The sequence below is a fragment of the Pygocentrus nattereri genome, chromosome 5 (genome assembly GCF_015220715.1).
Source record: "Pygocentrus nattereri isolate fPygNat1 chromosome 5, fPygNat1.pri, whole genome shotgun sequence".
NCBI lineage: Eukaryota > Metazoa > Chordata > Actinopteri > Characiformes > Serrasalmidae > Pygocentrus > Pygocentrus nattereri.
The window spans coordinates 21,508,420-21,533,419 of record NC_051215.1 but is presented as its reverse complement, the minus strand read 5'-3'; the positions used below and the strand labels follow the sequence as shown (position 1 = coordinate 21,533,419).

Sequence of the window (25,000 nt, the reverse complement as noted above, 5' to 3'; positions counted from 1 at the left end):
GCTGTGTTGTCTCTACAGGCCGGAGCATTGAATCAATGTAATTCAATTTGTTTAAATTGAGTTACTTTTAAAGCAGATATATTTTGATTAATTAAAGTATACTCAGAAAAAAATGTTTAAGACAAGACCAAAGGTTATAAGTCATGTTCTGTTAGCTTGATAAAAATATTTGCCATGATGCAGAAAAAACTCTCTATAGGAGCAAACAGGAAAGCAGCTTTGGAGCAAACTGATTTAGTGCTTCCACTTAACATGAAGGATGGCTCTGCTTGATAGAGACGTCTGCCTTGCACGGCCCACAAATTACGTTCTCTGGCTGCGAGAGTCGAGTCATTGCATTTATTTCACACTGTCTATGACTGTTGTTGCTGTTCTTTATAACTGCTGTTCTCATGTATGGTCTCTCTGTCTCTTTCACTCTCTCTCTATCCCTCTCTAACTCACTCACTCACTCACTCACTCACTCACTCACTCACTCACTCACTCACTCACTCACTGTCTTTCTCACTCACTTTCTCACTCACTCACTCACTGTCTTACTCACTCACTCACTGTCTTTCTCACTCACTCACTCACTCACTCACTCACTCACTGTCTAACTCTCTCACTCTCTCTCTCACTCTCTCTCTCACTCACTCACTCACTGTCTTTCTCACTCACGCACTCACTCACGCACTCACTCACGCACTCACTCACGCACTCACTCACGCACTCACTCACGCACGCACTCACGCATGCACTCACTCACGCACTCACTCACTCACTCTCTCTCGCTCTCCCCCTCTCGCTCTCCCCCTCTCTCGCTTTCTCTCTCTCACATGTACTGTTCTTCAGGCGGACATGCCGTCTCCGGTGTCGGAGGTGCGAAGCTCACTGCAACATCATGAGTCGTCTTGGCTGGATGACTCGCCCTTCCAGCAGGCTGCGCCGCACATCCAAGCCCTACGAGACCCCGTCAGCAACAGGGTCACACTGGTCAGAAGCTGATAGAATCATACTTCACTCAATCCTGTCCCCAAAGGTTTTTTGGTAGTGATCACTGATTCACACCTGAGAGAAAAGTTTCAGGCACAAATGAAAATATTGCAGCACTACTTCATTCTTGAATCCCAAATAGAGTTTGTCATATTATACACACGTAAAAATGAGTGCTTAATAGATTCTTTACTAAAGTAAATAATTCTATATAGAACCATGAGCACTCAAAAAACTCTTTCTATGATTAAAGTGTTCTTTGCAAGGTGAAATGGTTCTTCAGATTGATGGAGAATGTGCTGTATCGGGTTCTGTATAGAAGCTTTTTGAAAATATAGCACGTTCTTCTAATGTAACAAGCCTGACATTGTGTCAATAGAAGAACCCTTTTTGGTGCTGTACAGAACGTGTTAAATAAGAACAAACTAACTTGTGCCATTTTTTTTTTTGCTGATTTACCACATTCTGTGTTAAAAGTAACACAAAATGTGTAACTGGGCACAGAGATATTTCAGCACATTTTCTGTTAAAAGTGAAAAAGTAATGTTGTCTCTCAACTGAACGCACTGTGGCTGTTTACAGATTGAATGTGTTGTTTTATAAGAGTGTGACAGCCTAGATAATTATGACAAGGTGATTGTGATAATTGTGACAGGCCTTGGACCAGGCCATGTCCACTATCATCTCAAATAATATTATGCCATGTGGACCAGATAAAGAAAATTGCTGATTCTGATTCTGACTGGCACGTTTTTTAAAAGCAAATTGCCTTATTCATTCAGAACTGATGGGAAGTATTTAAGCTACTGTGTAAATCACAGCCTGTGAGTTTGCTGTTGGATAAGAGGCAGTCATTGTCTTCTACACAAGGTAGATTCTTTTCTGCTCAGTAAATGATGTGGAGCATGTCGGCTTGTTGAGATAACACACATCTTTTCTGTCTCTAGCAATCATTATTGCCCAAGTAATTTGAATACTCGAGTAATTCATTGTTATATCGGTGTTGGTTTCATTATTCTTTATTTGGAAACTTCGTCTTTTGTTAATCTTTCAGAGCCCACCAGCAGTTCTAGATCACTTTTTTGGTTACAGAGATGGAGGCTTACTGCTTCAAACAAAATATTTAATCATAAAACCGGAATAAAAATGCAGTTGCTTAATGATTGATGCAATATCAGGCTACGAAATATTTTGCCAGTTAATGTGAGCTCAAGCTAACCACCCCAGCCCCAGCCATGTTGAACAACATACAGTTGAAGATGCTGAGTCATCAATCCTGTGTTCAGGTAGACAAAAGCTTATCAGTGCTCTTGCAATATGGTGTGCAGGCTGTATTCGAGAGCTGGCTTAGAACAGCGTGCTTTTGTGTGGGCGCTTTTACCGCAGCAGCTGGAACCTGTCATGTCGTTGATGAGGTTCAGTAAGGTCCCTGCTCCAGCACCCAGCCTGTCTGTCTGCAGGGTGTATTGGTCAGGACGGCTGAAGCCTGTTTTCCCGCCACAGGTCCTTTCATTTCAGACCTGTCAAAAACAGTCTTGCGTGGATTGAACCCGTTTTGGTTCATACGATTGCATTATAATTTTTTTTGAGTAGTAGATTGGGGTCGCTTTGGGTCCTTATAGCAAATTAGGTTTGTTTTATTGATCTTTCTGTCAAGGTTGTAATTTGTCCACCTTCTTGATTTGTCTGTTTCAGGAACTGAGCAGTGGCTTGATGCTGAGGATCACCGTTCCTGAAGTGGCGACATCGGAACTCGGTCAGAAGAACACAAGCACATACAACAATCAGGCATAACATTATACATCCTTGTTTCTATGCTCATACTCTCTCTCTCTCTTTATATATATATATATATATATATATATATATATATATATATATATATATACACACACACACACACACACACACACACACACACATATATACTACCCCAATTCCAATGAAGTTGGGATGTTGTGTAAAACAAAAACAGAATACGATGATTGGCAAATCCTTTTCAACCTATATTCAATTGAATACACTACAAAGACAAGATATTTAATGTTAAAACAGATTAACTTTATTGTTGTTTATTTATTTATTATCGTTTATTTATTGTTGTGCAAATATTCACTCATTTTTAATTTGACGTTCCAAAGTTGGGACAGGGGCATGTTTACCACTGTGTTACATCATCTTTCCTTTTAACACTCAATAAGCGTTTGGGAACTGAGGACACTAATTGTTGAAGCTTTGTAGGTGGAATTCTTTCCCATTCTTGCTTGATGTACAACTTCAGTTGCTCAACAGTCCGGGGTCTCCGTTGTCGTATTTTGCACCTCAAATTGCGCCACACATTTTCAATGGGAGACAGGTCTGGGCTGCAGGCAGGCCAGTCTAGTACCCGCACTCTTTTACTACGAAGCCACGCTGTTGTAACACGTGCAGAATGTGGCTTGGCATTGTCTTGCTGAAATAAGCAGGGACATCTGTGAAAAAGACGTTGCTTGGATGGCAGCAGATGTTGCTCCAAAACCTGTATGTACCTTTAGGCATTAATGGTGCCTTCACAGATGTGCAAGTTACCCATGCCATGGGCACTAACAGCCCCCACACCATCAGAGATGCTGGCTTTTGAACTTGGGGCTGATAACAATCCAAACAGTCCTTTTCCTCTTTGGCCCGGAGGACACGACGTCCATGATTTCCAAAAACAATTTGAAATGTGGACTCGTCAGACCGCAGGACACTTTTCCTCTTTGCGTCAGTCCGTCTCAGATGAGCTCGGGCCCAGAGAAGCCGGCGGCGTTTCTGGGTGTTGTTGATATCTGGCTTTCGCTTTGCATGGCAGAGTTTTAACTTGCACTTGTAGATGGAGCGACGAACTGTGTTCACTGACAGTGGTTTTCTGAAGTGTTCCTGAGCCCATGTGGTAATATCCGCTACAGAATGATGTGGGTTTTTAATGCAGTGCTGCCTGAGGGATCGAAGGTCACGGGCATTCATTGTTGGTTTTCTGCCTTGCCGCTTACTTGCAGAGATTTCTCCAGATTCTCTGAATCTTTTGATGATATTATGGACTGTAGATGATGAAATCCCTAAATTCATTGCAATTGCATGTTGACAAACATTTTTCTTAAACTGTTGGACTATTTGCTCACGCAGTTGTTCACAAGGTGGTGAACCTCGCTCCATCCTTGCTTGTGAACGACTGAGCCTTTCAGGGATGCTCCCTTTATACCCAATCATGACACTCACCTGTTTCCAATTAACCCGTTCCCCTGTGGAATGTTCCAAACAGGTGTTTTTTGAGCATTCCTCAACTTTCCCAGTCTTTTGTTGTCCCTGTCCCAACTTCTTTGGAACATGTTGCAGGCATCAAATTCAAAATAAGTGAATATTTGCAAAAAACAATAAAGTTTATCCGTTTGAACATTAAATATCTTATCTTTGTAGTGTATTCAATTGAATATAGGTTGAAAAGGATTTGCAAATAATCGTATTCTGATTTTATTTATGTTTTACACAACGTCCCAAGTTCATTGGAATTGGGGTAGTATGTGTGTATATATATATATATATATATATATATATATATATATATATATATATATATATGTATGTGTGTGTGTGTGTGTGTGTGTGTGTGTGTGTGTGTGTGTGTGTGTGTATATATATATATATATATATATATATATATATATATATATATATATATATATATATATATATATGCATATGCATATGCATGTACACACACTCAGAGTAGAGTGAGACACATCACACAAAGCATCTCAGATTGACTCATTCATTGGTTAAATACTGTGTGATTCTACGCTCGGTGCTTCCCTCAGTGCTCTATTTTTGAAGCCTAATCCCTAACCTCTGCAAGTGTAGGATATTTCATGTTCTTGTAGGATGATTTGCAGGCGCAGTGACTTAAGTGCTATTGGAATGGGATTAGTGTGACAGTGGGAGGTGGGTTAATGTAGTTTTAATATGGTGGCTACTCTATTCATTCACTGTGCTCTTACCTAAAAATGCTCTTCTGCTCACAAGTAGAAAATGTGTATTTATTTTAGTAACTTTCAGCTGCTTACCCTAGCCATCCAGCTAGCTGTCTTAGTATTGCCATTGGCTTGGGCATTTACAGGCAGCAGTCAATATGGCTGCATAAAATCAATGTAGTTTTACATGTTTTAATGTTAACAACTGTACACAGGAAGCTGAATGTTACAACACCAGAGAATAGAAGCATTTTTTGAGTGCCTCCATACTTTAAAAGAAGTGTTATCACTGAGCAAGGAAAATAAAAACAGGCTAATATGGTGAGCATATTATATATTAGCCCTCAAATGATCTCATTATATCAATTAAATAAATTAAATCAATATTATATCGATATAGATATGATAAGAGTAGATAATTCACTCACATTCTCAGAAGACGCCTCCTTCACCAGGTTTAGACGGAGTTCTCTCAGAATCAACAGATTCATCCGCTTAAGGAAGGGTGTCGAAGCACAACGCATCTTACAGAATGTTCAACACACTGCATGCATTTACACATGTCCACCAAAGGCGTCTCCAAATCCCCAAAATTTACACAGTGCAGTTTTAACCTACATGGCGCCGTTATCTAGAGAGACTTACAGTTTGATCATATTACACAGGAAGGTGAAGGTAGTGTTAAGTCTTGCCCAAGGACTTATTGGTATAGTGTAGGGTGGTTACCCAGGCGGGGATTGAACCCCAGTCTACAGCATAGAAGGCAGAAGTCTTACCCACTACACCAACCAACCACCATTATGAAAGGCTAGGGTTATTCCTGTGGTTCGTTTTTATAGTAAGTAAAGGAATATAAATCATTATTAGTGGCAGTGCACAGTATGTAAAAATGATTCTAAAATTATTGAGAAACACCAGTAATAATTACTTTACCCCCCTATATTAAACTAATCCCATCTGACTAGTGCTTGACTGACTCAGCCTTGTTCTTTACTAGGGGTGTGCACAGGCACTTGGTAGGGCTGAGCAATTTGGGAAAAATATCTAATTGTGATTTTATGACTAATATTCTAACTTTGATTTCGGTTGTGATCATTTTCTATAAAGGACACAAGATTCAGTCCTGTTTTTTTTTCTGGCTAAGAAGACCAGAATATCCACTATTTCTAGCTTAAGGCTTGAAACCTGAATGTAGTTGTGGTTGTGATGTCACAAAACACGGCTTGGTTGGCTCTGATTGGTACTCGTCTATATGCAGTTCACAAACTCTGTGTTATTAGGTTAATTTTCCCCATTTCAAACTGAAGACAGCGTTGTTGGTAATTGACTATAATAGACTATAATTTAAAAAAGAAATTGCAATTTTGATTCTAAAACATGTATTAATCTTTCAGCCCTAGTACTCCTATTACCTCCTAGGTAAACCTTTTGTGGTGCCAGTTTTCAAATACTGAAATCATTATTCAGGTATACAGTGAGGAAAATAAGTATTTGAACACCCTGCGACTTTGCAAGTTCTCCCACTTAGAAATCATGGAGGGGTCTGAAATTTTCATCTTAGGTGCATGTCCACTGTGAGAGACATAATCTAAAAAAAAATCCGGAAATCACAATGTATGATTTTTAAAATAATTTATTTGTTTGTTACTGCTGCAAATAAGTATTTGAACACCTGTCAATCAGCAAAAATTCTTGCCCTCAAAGACCTGTTAGTCTGCCTCTAAAAAGTCCACCTCCACTTATTATTGTAAATTAGAAGCACCTGTTTGAGGTCGTTAGCTGCATAAAGACACCTGTCCACCCCACACAATCAGTAAGACTCCAACTACTAACAGGGCTAAGAGCTGTCCAAAGACACCAGAGACAAAATTGTAGACCCCCACAAGGCTGGGAGGGCTACGGGGCAATTGCCTAGCAGCTTGGTGAAAAAAGATCAACTGTTGGAGCAATTATTAGAAAATGGAAGAAGCTAAACATGACCGTCAATCTCCCTCGGACTGGGGCTCCATGCAAGATCTCACCTTGTGGCGTATCAATGATCCTAAGAAAGGTGAGGAATCAGCCCAGAACTACACGGGAGGAGCTGGTCAGTGACCCGAAGAGAGCTAGCACCACTGTTTCCAAGGTTACTGTGGGTAATACACGAAGACGTCATAGTTTAAAGTCATGCATGGCACGGAAGGTTCCCCTGCTTAAATCAGCACACATCCAGGCCCGTCTTAAGTTTGCCCATGACCATTTGGATGATCCAGAGGAGTCATGGGAGAAAGTTGTCAGTCAGATGAGACCAAAATAGAACTTTTTGGTCTTAATTCCACTCGCCGTGTTGGAGGACGAAGAATGATGAGTACCATCCCAAAAACACCATCCCTACTGTGAAGCATGAGGGTGGAAGCATCATGCTTTGGGGGTGTTTTTCTGCACATGGGACAGAACGACTACACTGTATTAAGGAGAGGATGACCGGGGCCATGTATTGCGAGATTTTGAGTTAAACCTCCTTCCCTCAGTTAGAGCATTGAAGATGTGTCGTGGCTGGGTCTTCCAACATGACAATGACCCAAAGCACACAGCCAGGATAACCAAGGAGTGGCTCCGTAAGAAGCATATCAAGGTTCTGGAATGGCCTAGCCAGTCTCCAGACCTAAACCCTATAGAAAATCTTTGGAGGGAGCTCAAACTCTGTGTTTCTCAGCGACAGCCCAGAAACCTGGCTGATCTGGAGAAGATCTGTGTGGAGGAATGGGCCAAAATCCCTGCTGTAGTGTGTGCAAACCTGGTGAAAAACTACAGGAAACGTTTGACCTCTGTAATTGCAAACAAAGGCTACTGTACTAAATATTAACATTGATTTTCATAGGTGTTCAAATACTTATTTGCAGCAGTAACAAACAAATAAATTATTTAAAAATCATACATTGTGATTTCTGTATTTTTTTTTTTTTAAGATTATGTCTCTCACAGTGGACATGCACCTAAGATGAAAATTTCAGACCCCTCCATGATTTCTAAGTGGGAGAGCTAGCAAAATCGCAGGGTGTTCAAATACTTATTTTCCTCACTGTATGTTCTGTTTAATCATTGGAAGAGAGAGAACAGTTCAGAAAATGCAGATTTTAAGTTTTAACTGAATTAGATTTTGTGAAAGTTTTTCTAATTTTTGCGTGGTTGCTAATCCTAAACTTAATTGCCTTAACGAGGACATGCTGCCAAGCCTGTGGTGTTGAGGATGTGACTGCAAATGCAGAGATAGTGATAGCAAATAGCTGTAGTTTTAGCTCAGTAGCTTGATGGAGATTTTGAATAAATAGTCCCTTAATCAGTAATCAAATAGATTAGGTATTGTAATCAATAACCAAAATAGGTGGTACTGGCTAACAGAGAATATTAATTCTCTCACAAAGGGCCTTAGTCTGTCTGCATAGGAGCTTGTAGACACTGGAAAGCCCATGGGTTCACAGACAGGCTTGTATGTACCTACTGACCCAGTGAAGAGAGGGTCAAGCTGACCTTGACAGGTCAACCAGGCTGGTAAAAGCTGGCTGAAACCAGCTTTTAGGAGTGAGCGCAATATGCAATGGCCAAATTGGGGTGGAGCATGGTGTGGAGGACAGAGATGCACATATTATAGAAAGAGCTAATATCAAAATTTGAGAAGTAAGGTGGGGGATATCAAACTACCCCAAATAAATAGTATAAATGGTGGTTTTGCAGTTGGGTCTTGAGACATTGAGCCACCTGATGCTGAAATAAAGAAGAAGCCTTTTTCCATCTTCCACAAACTCAGCATCTGAAGACTCTTTCCTTTTTAACATCTTTTGAGAACGTAGTTATTAGTAAAAGTTTTTAGCCAGTATTAAAAGATTTCTCTTTATTCGTAATGTATGTTGGAGGCCTGGGGGGGTCGAAGGGGACAGCCTTTGGTCCCGACAAGCTCATTTGAGCTAATGTTACGACACAAACCTGCATGATTTCCCTCTTCAGCTGTTTTAAAATAATGAAATGCATGATGCTAAATTTTGGTCTAACTCAAGTGCTGTGATATAAAATGGAAAGCTCTTCATTTTTATCCGTTTTCTTTTTTTTTTTTTGGCCATTGTTTATTGTTTATTTTATTTGTAAAATCTGATTTGATTTTTATAGAAATACCACAGGAAGATAATACAATGTCTGCTCTCTGCTTTTTTGGCGTTCCGTCACAGCTCTCGGGTGCAGTTGTCCTGTGGCGTATTTGTACGTCTTCATTAATTGGCTTTTTGTCATGACCTGATCTCTCATTGACTTCTCTCTAAAATTACTGCAAATTACGGCCGGCGCGTCCTCCAGTTATTAAGGCATTCAATTTAAAAGCAGGATCTCCTCGTGTCTAATAAAGTGACATTTTAGCCAGCTTTGTTTTGACCTTTTGCAGCTTGTTTGCCAATTAAGATTCTGGCAGATTCATTAGGAGCCTAATTGCATTTTGCTCATAGATAACATGACTTGTGGATGCTGTGTTTGAGTGTTAAATGTAATGCAAATTTTTTCCAGGTAGGCCGGTAATTACAGGAGTATGTGTGCTCCACGTGTTTCATTATTTATTTATATTTATTACTGATTTTTATTTTTTGTTGTGAAACCTTACATTAGATTTGAAGCTGGCAGTTTCGTGTCAGCCTTTTAGATGCCCACGTCTTTAACCCACAACATATGGTTTCTTTATGCAAGCAAATGCATCATATGACCCAGTAAATTTGACCAGGGTAACATCTTCACTCTCTGCCGTTTCTATTAATCCTATTGCACTCGTGCCAGCAGTGTTGAGCACAATGATCGCCAGCTCATCCCCTCTGCTGGGCTTCCATCAGTCACACAGGCCAACGCGTTGGCAAGCAGCCCCCTATAAATCCCTTATTGGCAGAGACCCATCAATCCTATACTCATCCATTTTTTTACCATGCCCCCAACCTTCCCACCTACTTATTTTCTGATCCGGTGAGATTTTATTCCTCTGTTCCATTCACCCGCATCCCTCGTCCACTGTTCTGCCACCTCTGATTAGAAACCGTTCTAGAATCGTCCCTTAAACCGGTTCCTTCTCCTTTTTTCTGTCACCCCCTCATCTTTATTTAGATTGAGGTTCTCATGTATGTGAGCTGAGGGGGGGTTGACATGGTGGAGAGAGATATCTTAATGTTTTCTTCCATTTTGACAGCTCTGAAATGAAAATAACTGAATATGCTTTAACAGAATAATAGGCACAGAAATCACTCAGTCTATCAGCCTTTACATTGAGGATGACCCTTATTTACAATGTAGCCGAGCAAATACACAGGAATTAAAAGTAATAAAATAAAATAGAATTTACTAATACAAATGAAAAACAAAAAGGAGTAAATTATAAAAAAATAACAGCTCAAATAGAAAACAGGCATAACATATCAATCATATAAACAACTTCATTTAGGGACTAGTTGGTGCAAAATGTGAATGAAAACAAAATGCATGATGTGCAAATCATTTAAACTCTATATTTAATTGAAAATACTACAAAGACAATATCAAATAAAATTGAAATTGAGAAATGCTATTGTTTTTTGAAATATAATTGCCCATTTTGAATTTGATGCCAACAACACGTTCCAAAAATTTGGGATGGGGACAAAAAAAAAAGGCTGGCAAAGTTGTTTAATGCTTAAAAAAAACACCTGGTGGCTGATTTGGCAACATGTCAGTAAAATGACTGGGTCTAAAGGAACAACTCAGCGAGGCGGAGTCTTTCAGAAGTAGAGGTGAGGATCAAATAGAGCAACAATTCAAGAAGAATGTTTCTCAACATAAAACAGCAAAGAACTTCTGCTTTTCATCGTCTACAGTACATAATATCATTAAAAGATTCAGAGAATCTGGAGAAAGGGACAAGGCCAAAAACCAGTATTAGCTGGCCGTGATCTTTGAGTCCTCAGGCAGCACTTCATTAACAGACATGATTTCTGTAGTGGAAATCACTGCATGAGCTCAAACACTTCTGAAAACCACTGTCTGTGAAAACAGTTCATCACTGCATCTACAAATGCAAGTTAAAACTCTAAAACACAAAGAAGAAACCAAATATAAATCTAGAATCTATATCTAGAAATCTAAAATCTAGAATATATCTAGAAATGCTGCCACCTTCTCTGGGCCTGGGCTCATTTAAGACTGACAGGAAGTGGAAAAGTGTCCTGTGGTCCGACGAATCAACATTTGAAATTCTTTTAGGAAATCATGGACACTGTGTCCTCCGGGCTAAAGATCACTCAGCTTGTTATCAGTGCACAGTTCAAAAGCCAGTATTCATGATGGTTTAGAGGTGCATTAGTGCACATGGCATGAGAGGCATGCACATCTGTGAAGGCACCATTAATACTGAATGATATATAAAGGTTTTTGCAACATATGCTGCCATCCAGACGACGTCTTTTTCAGAGAAGGCCTTGATTATTTCAGCAAGGCGATGTCAAACCACATTCTGCATGTATTACAGCAGCATTGCTCTGTATTAAGAGTCCCAGTGCTAAGCTGGCCTGCCTGCAGTCCAGACCTGTCATTACTGAAAACATATGAAATGAACAATATGACAAATGAGCAGAATTGATGAGCAGCTGAAGTCCTGTATCAAACAAGAACAGCAAAATATTTCACTTTCTAAGCTACAACAGCGTCTCCTCAGTTCCCAAACACAGAGTGATGATAAAGAAGAGGTGATGAAACATAGTGGTAAACAGGCCCCTGTCCCAACTTTTTTTGTAACAGATTGTTGGCATCAAATTTAAAATGGCCAAATATTTTTCCAAATACAATCAGATTTCTCAGTTTCAACATCTGATATGTTGTCTTTGTAGTATTTTCCTTTAAAAATATGATTTACATGATTTGTACATCATTGCATCCTATTTTTATTTACGTTCTGCACAGCATCCCCACTTTTTCTGGAAATGGGGTTGCATTATGAAAACGCATTAAAATGAAGTAAAGGAACCAACTTGTACTACTTAGAAATGAAGGATTCTGTTTGAACCTGTTGTTTTATTAGTGGCAAGCTTTGTCTAAATTACCAGTGTCCGTTCTTTGCATTGTCTCCCCTTCAGTGAAGCGATGCCTGCAGGCCATTCGGTTCATTCTGCCCAAAGACACCGCCATGAAAGTGCTGGTGAAGTGGTATAACATCTATAATGCTCCTGGAGGTCCCAGCATGCACCAGGAGTGGAATCTGTTCGTCACATGCTTCATGACTCTAATGGGCTACAACACTGAGCGATTGGCCTGGACACGAAATGTGAGTAACTGCACAGTACTGCTGAGCGAATAAGCATTAGTTTCTGTAACAATGGTGGGCAGTAAAGACTTATTTATGCTCATTTTAAATATGAATATGGATGGAGCCTTCTGTCCATACTCTGCGTTCTTTTCGTCCATGTTTCTGCACATTCTCTAAAAGCTTCTGGATGCGGATAAAATGCAGCAGTACCATTGGAAGCCATCGGGCCAATAGTTAATGCGAGACATGATGCCAGTTTCTCTCGCTGTTAACATAAACCGATCGGGCATGGCATCATGACCACCTCCTCGTTTCTACACTCATTGTCCATTTTATCAGCTCCGCTTACTGTATAGGCGCACTTTGTAGTTCTATAGTTACAGACTGTAGTCCATTTGTTTCTCTGCATAAGAAAAATATTTATAAATAAATAACTAAATAGATTAAAAAAATGAACTGGTATACTGAAGTGTCCACCCTGATATCAGTTATTGAACGTTGCTGTGCTCTCACTTTTTAAAAATTCTTCTTATTTATCCTGGCAGGTGGACATTCCAAAAAAGCAATGTCTCGAAAATAAGTTAGTCAAAGAAGATGCACAGGAACAGAGGATTCAAGTCATATTATTAGTATTGTTTTTTTGGCTGCTCTCTTTATCAGATTTCTAGATTTTACTACAATCTAAGAAATTGGAGTATGCTCGTACCAGAGTATACATGACCATTTGAATAATCAGATAACTGAAAAAATTATGATCGGATTATTAATTAAGTGACCCTTATTAGACCCACAACGGGGAAATTTCACCTCTGCAGTTTAACTTATCCATGCGGTGAAACACCACATACGCACTAGTGAACACACACACCAGCGGGCAGTGAGCACACTTGCCCGGGGCAGTGGGCAGCCCTATCCAAAGCCCCAAACTCTGGCTCGTCCGGGATTTTGAACCCTTGGACCTCTTGCACCCAAAGCGAGAATCATACCCCTAGATGCGCATGTAAACAAACTCAGTAAATTACTAGTTAGTTGTTACAGAGTTAGTGCTAAGATAAATGGTGTTAACCCTTTAAATGGTCAGGGCCCAAAGTTGTATTACACAGTTTTATAATCTAAGAACAGCTCAGCCAGATTGTACTGAAGCCCCTGTAGTTACTGAATAATAAGCCTTAGTATATAATAACCCTGGATTCTAAAGGGGTTAAACAGCTTCCTTAGGCTACGTTCACATTACCAGTGTCACAAATCAGATTTTTTGCCTTAATGTGACTCTGATCTGATGTTTTCGTATCTGATTCGTGGCCATGTGACCTTATTGTGATGTGCAGATCGAAATTCATGTGCTTTTTTCCTCCTCTGTGTGTGCACTATCATTCAGCGTTACCATGGCGGCAGCAGCACCGAACAGCATCAGAAGCCTGTAAATGGTGGAAAAGCAGCACACGGATTTGAGGCTTGCAATGTGAACATAGCCTTAGGTGCCTAAGATTTTGCACAGTACTTTTGGTATATGTTGGTTTTCGTGACCACAAAAATGTACAATTAAGCGTTTCCATATGTGAGCTGTGTGGACCGGGGAGTGAACAGTATGGTTTGAAATTGAAACCTTTACTTACAATATCAAATAAGTAAGGAAAGTTTGTTTTTCTATGAAATGGACTCTTTAAGTCTAGTTCTTAGTGGTCTTTAAGTGGTGTTGACCCATGTGCTCCTTCCTCTTTAGCTCCATTTTGAAGTGCCCCTCTCTCCAGTAATAGCTCCTAAGAAGGCTCGTCCTGCAGACACTGGCTCTGACGAGGTGAGTGTTCTGGGCAATGAGACTGTGGTTTAATAATAATCTCTTCCAGCACACCAGAAGTCTGGCCTTCATTTACTGTGTAAGGTTGATATTAAAATAAGCTATATGTATATATACACCAGTAAGGCATAACATTCTGAGCACCTCCTTGTTTCTGTGTTCATTGTCCATTTTATCAGCTCCACTCACTGTATAGGTGCACTTTGTAGTTCTACAGTTACAGACTGTAGTCCATCTGTTTCTCTGATACTTTGTTACCCCCTCTAGCCTGTTCTTCAGTGGTCAGCACCCCCAGGGACCCTCACAGAGCAGGTACTGTTGAATCATTCTCAGCACTGCAGTAACACTGATGTGGTGGTGGTGGTGGTGGTGTGTTAGTGTGCGTTGTGCTGGTACGAGTGGATCAGACACAGCAGTGTTGCTGGAGTTTTTAAACAGTGTCTACTCACTGTCCACTCTATTAGACGCTCCTACCATGTCGGTCCACCTTATAGATGTAAAGTCAGAGACGAAAGCTTGGCTGCTGCTGCACAGTTTGTGTTGGTCATCCTCTAGTCCTTCATCAGTGGTCACAGGATGCTGCCCACAGGATGCTGCTGGCTGGATATTTTTGGTTGGTGGTCTATTCTCAGTCCAGCAGCGACACTGAGGTGTTTAAAAACTCCAGCAGCACTGCTGTGTCTGATCCACTCAGATCAGCACAACACACACTAACACAGCACCACCACATCAGTGTTACTGCAGTGCTGAGAATGACCCACCACCCAAACAGTACCTGCTCTGTGAGGGTCTACGGGGGTCCTGACCACTGAAGAACAGGGTAAAAGGGGGCTAACAAAGTTTCAGACAAACAGATGAACTACAGTCTGTAACTGTAGAACTACAAAGTGCACCTATATAGTAAGTGGAGCTGATAAAATGGACAATGAGCTTAGAAACAAGGAGGTGGTTGCGATGTTATGCCTGATCGGTGTGTTTTAATATGCATGTAAAATTCATAGTTGATGTTAATAACAGTTTCAAACATATAACTGCAAATACATTTTTTCAGGCTGTTAAATGTTTATGCTCAAATTTATACACATTCCTGTTAGACATTAGTTTGATTGTACAGGCGTGCTAAAGATGAAATTGATGAATAACAAAGCTGTTGGTCCATTTTACAGTCAGATTTGACTGAGTGAGTCAAATCAGATTTGACTGATGAATGCGACCATTGTTTATTTTCATGTAAGCTCCTTTCAGAGGAACATCTGGTTGGGCATAAAACATCTACCAAATTGGTGTGGTTTGTTAAATGAAGGGGTTACTGTGTTTTCTGTGGGGGATTGCCTCATGTCATGTTTGTTGAGGGTCAGTGAATAAGTGCTGCTGCCAGTCTGAGTTAGTGTAATGTGGAGCCTGTGGGCTGCTGGGGGGCTCAGGATCAGGAGTATACATGGGAGGGGTCTTGGAGTCAGCAGTGTTGTCCTCAGGCTGGTGGCTGACAAAGCACAACTGCTTTTTGATTATCTATTTATTTTTATTTTGAAAAAAAGTAGAAAACAATGGCTTTTTGATCTCGTGTGTGCAAACGTCTTATCCTCTTGGTCTCCCAAGGACTGGGCGTACCTGTGTGCCTCAGACTATCACTGCCAGGCTTTGGCACACCCAGTGGCAGGCCTTCCAGGTCTGGAGCCGGCAGCACCCCCTGTTGGTATGGAGGACGGTGGACCAGTGGGAGGTCTGGAGCCCTCTGCTCTGCTCTTCCCTCACATTCCCTCACTTTTCTACGTACTGCACCTGCTTTACGAGGACCTGAAACTGGACGAGCTCCAGCGCAGCGGCGCCCGCGCCCTTGTTAGCCTCCTGCAGCAGCTGGCCAGGTAAAATTTTGGAGTAAAATGTAAAATATTGAAGATGCCACAACAGTTGCTCAGGTCATATTTTATTTATTTTTTCCTCTACATTTAACCTCTTATTCTCCAGGGTATATTTTGGTTTGTCTGTCTGAATTTTCGTGACCAAATCATAAGGCAAATTATTCAGTAACTGCATGAAATAAATGTACATTTTTATCTAATTATATATATATATATATATATATATATATATATATATATATATATATATATATATATATATATATATATTTTTTTTTTTTGTTTGTAAAAGCTTCCCTCAAATTAACAGAACATGTGTTTTATGGTCTACACATATCACTACATGCTTACAATTTACTGCTGAAAGCCAAAAATCTCTTTGTTTCAGACGCTCTTTGTTTTGTTTTATAAAAGTAATGTTTACAGAGCAGATCACTGAAGAGACCATCTGTTTATAGTTTATAGCCCAGATTTGTGGAAAAATGAGTTCAGCTTCTTTTTTATAAGGGTTTAAAATGAAATCACCATCTTTTGACTGGAAAGAAGAGTTACGGCCTCATATGACGCCCAGGAATGTAGCTTATGAAATATGAAAGTTATGAAGAACATGACGAAGTGCGTTTTGGAACCAAGGAGCTCAAGGAGTTGAAGAGGTTAAATTCAGTAAATAAACAGCAATTGTTCACTTTTTACAATCAACAAAACATTTTGACCAGGTTTGCACAAGCTTTTGTTTTAAACAAATAATGGAGGATAAGTCTAACGCTTACAGGGTTCTGTGCATGGCGAAATGGTTCTTCAGATTAATGGAAAATGTGTCGATAACATATATTGTACCATATAGCACCAGAAAAGACTCTGCTGTGGTAATGATGTCAAGCTTGGGCTAGTAGAAAAACATTTCAGTATATCATTTATATCATTTCAGTATAACATATCAGTTCATCATGTATAACACATAACACATTTCTCCATAAATCAATAGAACAATTTCACCATGCAGCAAATTTTTCAAGTATGCAAATGCAAATCGTTGAGTGTTTATTATTCTATATACAACTATTGTCTTTATTAAAGAACCTTGAAGAACCATCTTTTTTGTGTGTATGTTAGCAGAAATGTTTTAAGAGGGGAAATGGTCCCTAGTAACAGTTTGTGAAATGCCTGTAGGTAGGTTAGACCAAACTGAGGCAACCAAACCTCCGTATCTTGTGACCTCACAACCACAGCTTACTGGCAGTTTGTTACACTACGTTCAGGATTCAAGCCTCAAGCCAAAAAGGTGGATATTTTTGAAAGTCTTAGTGGCCAAAATAAATCAGGCACAAATCTCAATAACTTCAGGAAACTTCTTCACCTTCAGTGTTCTCAGCATTAATGAATTTTCCTGTTGTTTTCTTTGTTTATGCTTATGCAAAGTCAAAAGACATTGTGTTTAAATTTGAAGTGTATATATGCTTTGGGAGTATATTACGTAATAAGAAGTTTTTAAATACTTGTTTCCCATCAGAGTACAAGCCTTTAAAATGACTTGATAAAAAAAACAAGCAGCTTTTATAAGACACCAGCAGGAGAATTGGGAAGAAATGTTGTAATTTTATTTTATTGTAGCCTACACTCTTAAAAAAGAGAGTTATTCAAGGTTCTTAAAAATGGTTCCTGTAAAGGCCGTCATTCTGTGTAGAACCATGAACACTCAAAAACCCATTTGCATGGTGAAATGGTTCTTCAGATTGATGGAAAATGTTTCGGTCGAGGCTCAAGCCAGAAAAGGGGGGTATTCTGGTCTCCATGGCCAAAATAAACCAGACCTGAATTTAAATTGCAGATGCAATATTGGACAAAAAAAATCACAATGCAATATTTTCCCCCAACTCGTTCAGCCTTAGCTCTGTTTTTGTTTATTATTTTCTCCCTGAGAACTTCAGGAAACTCCATCACATTCAGTATGAAATCTTCTCAACCAACTACAACGTCTGTTTATAATGAGTTTTTTTATGCTTCTGCAAAGTCAAAAGACAATATGTGTGTAAATGTGGAGTCTATATATGCTTTAGAAGCATAGACGTATATTATATTAAATAAAAAAAGTATATTAAATATAACAAAGTGTCTACATGCTTGTTTCACCTCACTGTAACAAAATAAGAACAAAAAACAAAAGCCTTTATGACTTTATCAAGAAAACATACAGCGTTAATAAGAGACCAGCAGCAAAAGATGCATTTTCCTCATGAAAATTGCAGGCTATCCATCCATTTGTTCCCATTTCATCAAGAAGGTAAAATTTGATTGAGTAATTGTGTTTAATTGAGTGATTGTGACAGTTGTTGTCTTTCTATGCTGAACGAAATGCTTTTTTTTGGATAGATAGTCGGCTTAATCTCGGCTTGTTTCGGAAAATGTCAAGAGCTTGTTTGCTGTTGTGTTGACGGAGAACAGAGAAGCTGAGGGGGCTCAATTGCTCTTCAGGGGAATTGTGCATGTGCACGTGTGTGTCTGTGTGGGCTGGAAACCTCGCCTGCTGTGTGCTTGTGTCACAAGAACTCTGCTGTAGTGAGGATTTGGGCACTCTGTTTGATAGGGGTGTAATTAAGGTGTTAAAGGGTCGCAGTAATGATGCTGATGCTGTGGATTTGATGGGACGTTTAAGCATGAAACGAGAAACCGTCTTTCAGGTCCACAGCACATCACCGTTCTCCCCAGCTGATGTAGGGTTGTGAGGTATTTTATTATGTACCATAAACGTTCAGGCTCTGTTTATCCCTTAGACCTGGACGTGTTGTTACTGTACCTTTAAAGGAGACTTCTATAAATATTTCAAAATTAATAATAATAATGTTTTATTTATAAAATTTCCCTCTTTTATTGCCAGTGGCAGCTCAAAGTGCTTTACAGATAGGAGATAACGCTAAACAGTAATACAAGAAATTAGAAAGTATTTATTTAGAGTCATATAAGAAAATGACAGATCAAGCCAAAGAGTCGTAGAGTTTTACTGAAGCTCTGAGTTAAAGAGCTGCATTTTCAGATGCTAATTAAAAGTGAGCTTTGAGCTCGACTGTCTAATAAAAGCTGAACTGAGCTCCATAGTTTAGAAGCAGAATAACTGGAAGAGTCTCTCCACATTTTCTGGTGTTCATAGAAGATGTAAACTCATAAACAGTCAGAAATTCTGTGATGGAAGCGGTGCTTTAGGGTCATTTAGAGCTTTAAAAACCAGCAGCAGAACTTTAAACTCTATCCTAAACCATTCAGGCAGGCAGTGCAGCTCTTTTAAAGCAGGACTGATCTGATCTTTCTGAGCTGTTTTCGTGAGGATGGTGATGCGTTTTGTCTGAGCTGTAAAGGATACATTGTTTTCTTAGGAGGTCCAGGGAGAGGACCATTACAGTGATCAACTCTGCTGGAACAAATGCATGAACAAGTTTCTCTGCGTCACTCTGAGAGAGAAAAGGCCAAACTTTAGCGATTTTCTCAAATGATGAAAAGCTTTTACTGACAGTGTTTACATGCAGATTAAACAGATCAAAGTTTAAGATAACACCCAGGTTTCACACTGCAGGTTTGGTTTGTGAAGATAAAGAGCCAAGCTTCTCATAAAGGCACTTTCTCAGAGTTTTTGTACCAACGATAAGTATTTCAGTTTTTTCGTGGTTTAATTCTAAAACATCCACTGAGAAATATCTGACACACAGCTGTTAAAAACATCCCCGTAATCCAGTGTGTAATATGTAAACGCATGATTCAGTGCGGTTTGGTGTGAAATGGTTCAGATGTCTTTATAGTGGTGGTGATAGGAACCAGGCGTCGCCATGACTACAGCACAGATATAGACATTTTATTTACCATCCAGAGCCACCAGAGAACCTACACGAGTTTATATGGACTGTTGATGATGGAAAGTAGTGGAAAATCTGGAACAATTATTTTTTTTTAATTTGTGGTCTTTATGTACCTCTCCATCATGAATGTGTTTAAAAAATAAAAATGATTATTTTCTATGAGGAAGCTCTTAGAGGTGGAAATCTGGTTCCTATTACCACCACTGTGAACAATTATGTAGTTTCTCTAGAACAGAGCATAGCACTAAACCACTCTGAGGTACATCTCACACTGCAAAAAATATTATCTTGTCAAATGATCTTGTATCTGTTTGAAAATGTTTTGTATTTTGAGATGTTTGTGCACTTCTTATATTATAATCTAAAGCTTATTTCTAGACATTTTTTACCTGTTTTAAATAATTTTATCAAGAAAAATTTATCTCACTTCATTGCCAGATCATTTTGCTCGTTTCAGGCACATTTCTTAAAACAAACAAAATTATCTGGCAATATAGTGTGATAAATTTACTTAATAAAATTACTTGAAGCGGGTAAAAATGTTTGGAAATAAGCTTACAACAATCCCAACAGGAGAAATATTACATTTATAGACTAGATTTAAGAATTTTACTTGACAAGATACCATTTTTTGCAATATAACCATTTAATAATGCGTACATTTGGAAAAAATGCTGGAATTCCCCTTGAAGACTGATATCAATTACCTTTTCTCTGATTGGCTACACTGTCGTGCATCATTTGAAAAGCTCAGTATGAATGGCTGGAGCTAATATAGGCTCGGTGTTCACCAAATCACAAAAACGCTGAATTCAAAAGAGGCAGTTTTTGCAGTTTAATTGCTGTAAATGGGTCGTATGGCTCGAACAGTACATTTTAAAACTTAATTGTTGCTTTACAAACTATATTAAACTCTTTAATTGAAAAAAAAATGCCCAGGATAAATAGTTTTTCCATCATATGGGCCCTTTAAAACCTACACCTCAGCCCTAATGATGCAACCTCCCCATAACTCTGATACTAGAATCAGGGAATTATCGACCATGTGACCCTGATCAACAGTCCGATCGGATGACTCCTTCCTGCTAATTGTTTTTTTTCCTTCCCTCCTTCATCTCTCTCTTCCTCCTCTCATCAGGGACCTGCAGCTGGAGGAGTACATTGATCTCTACTGGCGTGATTACCCCTCATTCATCAAAACCTTCAAGGAAGCCTGTGTGATCGATCAGGGTAAGTGGCCGATCAATGGGTCAGGGCCCTTTCATTAGAGCCTGAAGGCATCTCTATTCATTTAACAAATGATTCAAACGGCCAGGTTAGGTTATTATCTGTGGTGAATAGCTGTGAAGAATTTGTCCCAGACCTGATTTTAAGAAACTAAAGAATCCAAAATAACAACAATATTCAAATTAAACAGACGCCAGTAGTTTTAAAGGATGCAAGAAAAAGAAAAAAAATCCCAAAACATTAAGTTCTCACTTGACACATTTCATTAAAATAAATGCATAAACAGCAAAAATGCACTTTTTATTTTCCGCTCATATGCAAAAGTTTGGGCTGGTCAAATTTCATATTTTGTTGATGTTCTTGACAAAAAATGTTGTACACCCTATTCAGAGAACAAACTTTTTTGATGCACATTTTAGCGCACAATTACTGTTTATTATGTATATTATGAATGTAACATATTGTGGAAAAATAAAAGGTGGACTGAGCATGAGTTGTGACACATTTCATATTTTACATTGTATGTTAAACTCAGTAAATAAATAGAAATTCTGCTCTACAATTAGAAGAAAAGTGCCATGTTTATTTCTGATATTAACTTATTTTCACTTAGAAAATAAAGAAAATGTGTGACTTAACTGGAAATATTCAAAGTTTTGCATATGCCTGTGTTTATAATGTACTTATAGTATATTTACGTCATCTTTAAATGAGTAGCGATTTGGTGCTTAATGAAGAGCTTTGGTTGGTTTTATTTGATTATTTTTCAAAGCTTCTGTTCACATGTATCAGGTTATTCCATTGCCAGGTTGTGTTTGGGTGAATTTGATATGTTGTTGTCAAGTGTAATGGTGTTTTGTGTTTAGCTGTGTTGCTGTAATAACAGTGAGCAGCTGGTCTGTTAGAGTGATTTTAGTAAGTGAAAGTATTCAAAGGAGCTGTTTTTCTTACATAATTCTTAGATAAGCAATGTCTCACAGTGATAAATCTGTGGAACCTTTGTTGCAGCAGATTTTATCAGCCAGCTGACACAGTGCTGTGTGAAAGTCAGAGACCAATTTTTACTTATTTTAATTTCCATAAAATATTAACAGAAAATCACACACAGGCCTCTACAACTAACTCTCAGCTGTGTGAGGGTTAGTGAGTCCCTCTGTCCCTTCATTTGAGCTTCCATTCTTTTCAGGGGCTTCACTTTCAGCTCCTCAAAGAATCTGCAGCCACACCTCCAAAGCTCAGTCTTAGAAGCTGGTTGATGATTTTCTGAAGTAATCAAACCCATTCAGTGGTGTTGAGGTCTGGACTCTGGGGTGGTCAGTCCATCGTTCAGCTTCTTTGTTTGATGTGTCCGTCTACTTTTCTCAGTGAGGTTCTTCTTGATCAGCTACACATCCTTTCAGACCCACAGCGCTGAGTCGTCTTCTCACAGTAGAAGAATGGACAGAAACACCTGTGGATGTTTTCAGATCTGAAGCAGCTTGATTTTCTCCTCTCTCTCAAAGATGGAAGCTTTAAGTGCTGTTTATCTGATGGGGGCAATTTTGGGGGCTAACAGCTCTTCCAGGTGGTTGTTAGGAGCCACATTTTTTCTAATTTTAATCAGTTTTTGAACTCCTGCTTTTTAAAACTTATTTTCCATTCTCCTTCGTTATGCAAGATGGATCTTATATCTAATCTCCTCACAAACATCTCCTGAAAAATTAATAGCTTGTACTTGTTGACTCTTTAGACTGGACAATGAATAAATGAAGGGATTTCTTTGATTTTTGGACAGTATTGCATGTCGATTGTCTCCTAGTATAGAGGGTTTGAGTGTAGTGGGCAGTTTTGCTATTGTGTCTGTTTGAATGATTCCTGTTTGTTTGTCCACGTGAAGCTCAGATGGGGTTGATGAACTGGCCGGCGTACCTGAACAGTGAAGTGCCCTGCGTGTTTGGCTGGCTCAGCAAATGTCTGAGAGGGCAGGATGTGCCTCCATTCCCCTACCTGCCCGGCATATGTGAAAGGACCAAACTGCTTGTGCTGGTAAGCTTCCCAAATTGACATTAAGAACATTTTACAGTGTTCATTCATTTTTCAGACTGTTGTTGAAAGAAGACACTGTGATGATAAAAGGCCCAATTTCAATTTCTTCTTTTGACCCCTGCCACTTGTTTTCCAGTGTCACCCTCTGAACTGAGTTACAGGGTAGTGGTTGAGATCTTCCCTCTGAAATGGGACCCTCAAATACAAAGAGCATCACTTCATTAGCGGCTACTAGCGCTGCTGAGCAGAGGAGGGTAAAGTTCAGCTCCTCAGTGCTGGGCTTTATTTACATTTACGGCATCATACGCCTTCAAAGAGGGGGGCAATTATTTATTGTCACCCACCCCTAATTCTTCAGTGATATGAAGCTGAAGTCACATATTCACCAGCATCTTGTTCAAATTTTCCCATTCCACCTTAAATAGAGCAGCAGTTCTAATGCCTGAGGCACCAGAATGTTACTGCCGCGCCATTTAAGGTGGAATGGAAAATTTAGCTGGCTACTGAGACGTCAGAACTGCTAGTGATTTAAACATTTTTTTTATTTTATGCTTGTTAAGGATAAAATGACTAGAATACACTGAAATGACATTAAACCAAGATGACTAACATCTTAACATAAATTATTAGTGAAGAAAATGTATTTTTCACTTTCATTTTTCATTATCATGTCGTTAGTCACTTGAAAACAGACATACCAATAATAACCTCTGTTGAAGATTTCCTAACTTGAGAAGAAGATATAATTCCTAAATAAAGACAGGACTTGCTTGTTATATGAATTTGCAAAAAATCCTATATTGTCTACTCATAAATGTAAAGAGGACGTTTCTGTAATGCAGCCCCAGAAGAGTAGAATGTTTGGGCTATTGCACCAAAATATCTGCAGTTTATGCATTTTACTGCTTTTGTGACCTTACTGAAGTAAATAGAATATTTCTCAGGAATGCTCATCCAGGGAGGTACATTGCCAGTTGCTATATTTCAGAAATGTTTATGTATTGACATCAGCAGATGTGCACATAAAAAATATTGAATATCTGCATCAGTACAGTAAGAATCATCTCAACATGCCCAACAGGGGGTGCCACTTCATAGCTATAGTAAAGCATCCTAATGTGCTTCAGTTGGAGGTAAAACTCAGAACATTGCTATATGTTCCAGTGACATTCATTGCTTTGACTCTGATCTGGGTCCCATGCCCCTAAACCCGCATGCACACGTTCCGTGGAAATGTCAGGCATTTAGAGGACAGAATGCTCTGAGCTAATCATAATGACATTTTACCACAGCTCCTTCCTCCCTACACCACCAGAGGCATTTTGTGTCTGTAGTGTTTGTGTATATGTGAGTGAGTGAGAGCAAAAGAGAGAGACAATAAGGAAGAAAGTATGCATGCATGTGTATGTGTTGTGAGAGCTGTTCCACCTTAATTAAAGCATGGGAACGGAGGGCTGAATCACCGGGGAGTGGGTGGGGGTGGGTTGGGCAGTGTCTCCTCCCGTCAGGTCAAGGGAAATGACGCACAACCCCACCGAGCTGCTGACACGCCGTCATGCAATTACAGGCTGTATTTACCCCAGTACCTCTCTGTCAGAACATTAGAGATTCCATTTAACCCTCTGTCTGGTCCAGCCACAAATTAGTGCCCAGCGCACTGACTATCTCTTTCATTTAAAGGGCCCGTAACCCACAATTTTTATTTTTTTGTTTTTCACCGCCCCCCTTTGATGTTTGTGGTTAATGCCCAGAAAAACATTCATGTTTTACTTGAGTATTTTTCAACCTGTCTTTATCCTTTAGAATGGAACTTATCTTACTGTGTGAATTATCTCTGCTCTTATTGGCCACCTTGTATTGTGCTTATTTATTGTGCTGTATTGTAATGTAAGAATAAATGGGTGCCGTTGGTCTGCATATATATACATACATACAGTGATGCTTGAAAGTTTGTGAACCCTTTAGAATGTTCTATATTTCTGCATAAATATGACTTAAAA

At 39.3% G+C, this 25,000-nt stretch overlaps 1 protein-coding gene across 2 annotated transcripts in view; it reads left to right on the top strand.

Moving 5' to 3' along the window:
* The window catches only part of anapc1 (anaphase promoting complex subunit 1), a 122,171-nt gene that overhangs the window by 31,557 nt on the left and 65,614 nt on the right, over positions 1 to 25,000 (top strand). For both annotated transcript variants that reach the window (XM_037538864.1, XM_037538863.1), the window contains exons 15-21: positions 835 to 975; positions 2,671 to 2,731; positions 12,074 to 12,261; positions 13,967 to 14,041; positions 15,641 to 15,906; positions 20,887 to 20,978; positions 22,852 to 23,000. In XM_037538864.1, the coding sequence (XP_037394761.1) occupies positions 835 to 975; positions 2,671 to 2,731; positions 12,074 to 12,261; positions 13,967 to 14,041; positions 15,641 to 15,906; positions 20,887 to 20,978; positions 22,852 to 23,000 (972 nt within the window). The remainder of the gene's footprint in view (positions 1 to 834; positions 976 to 2,670; positions 2,732 to 12,073; positions 12,262 to 13,966; positions 14,042 to 15,640; positions 15,907 to 20,886; positions 20,979 to 22,851; positions 23,001 to 25,000) is intronic.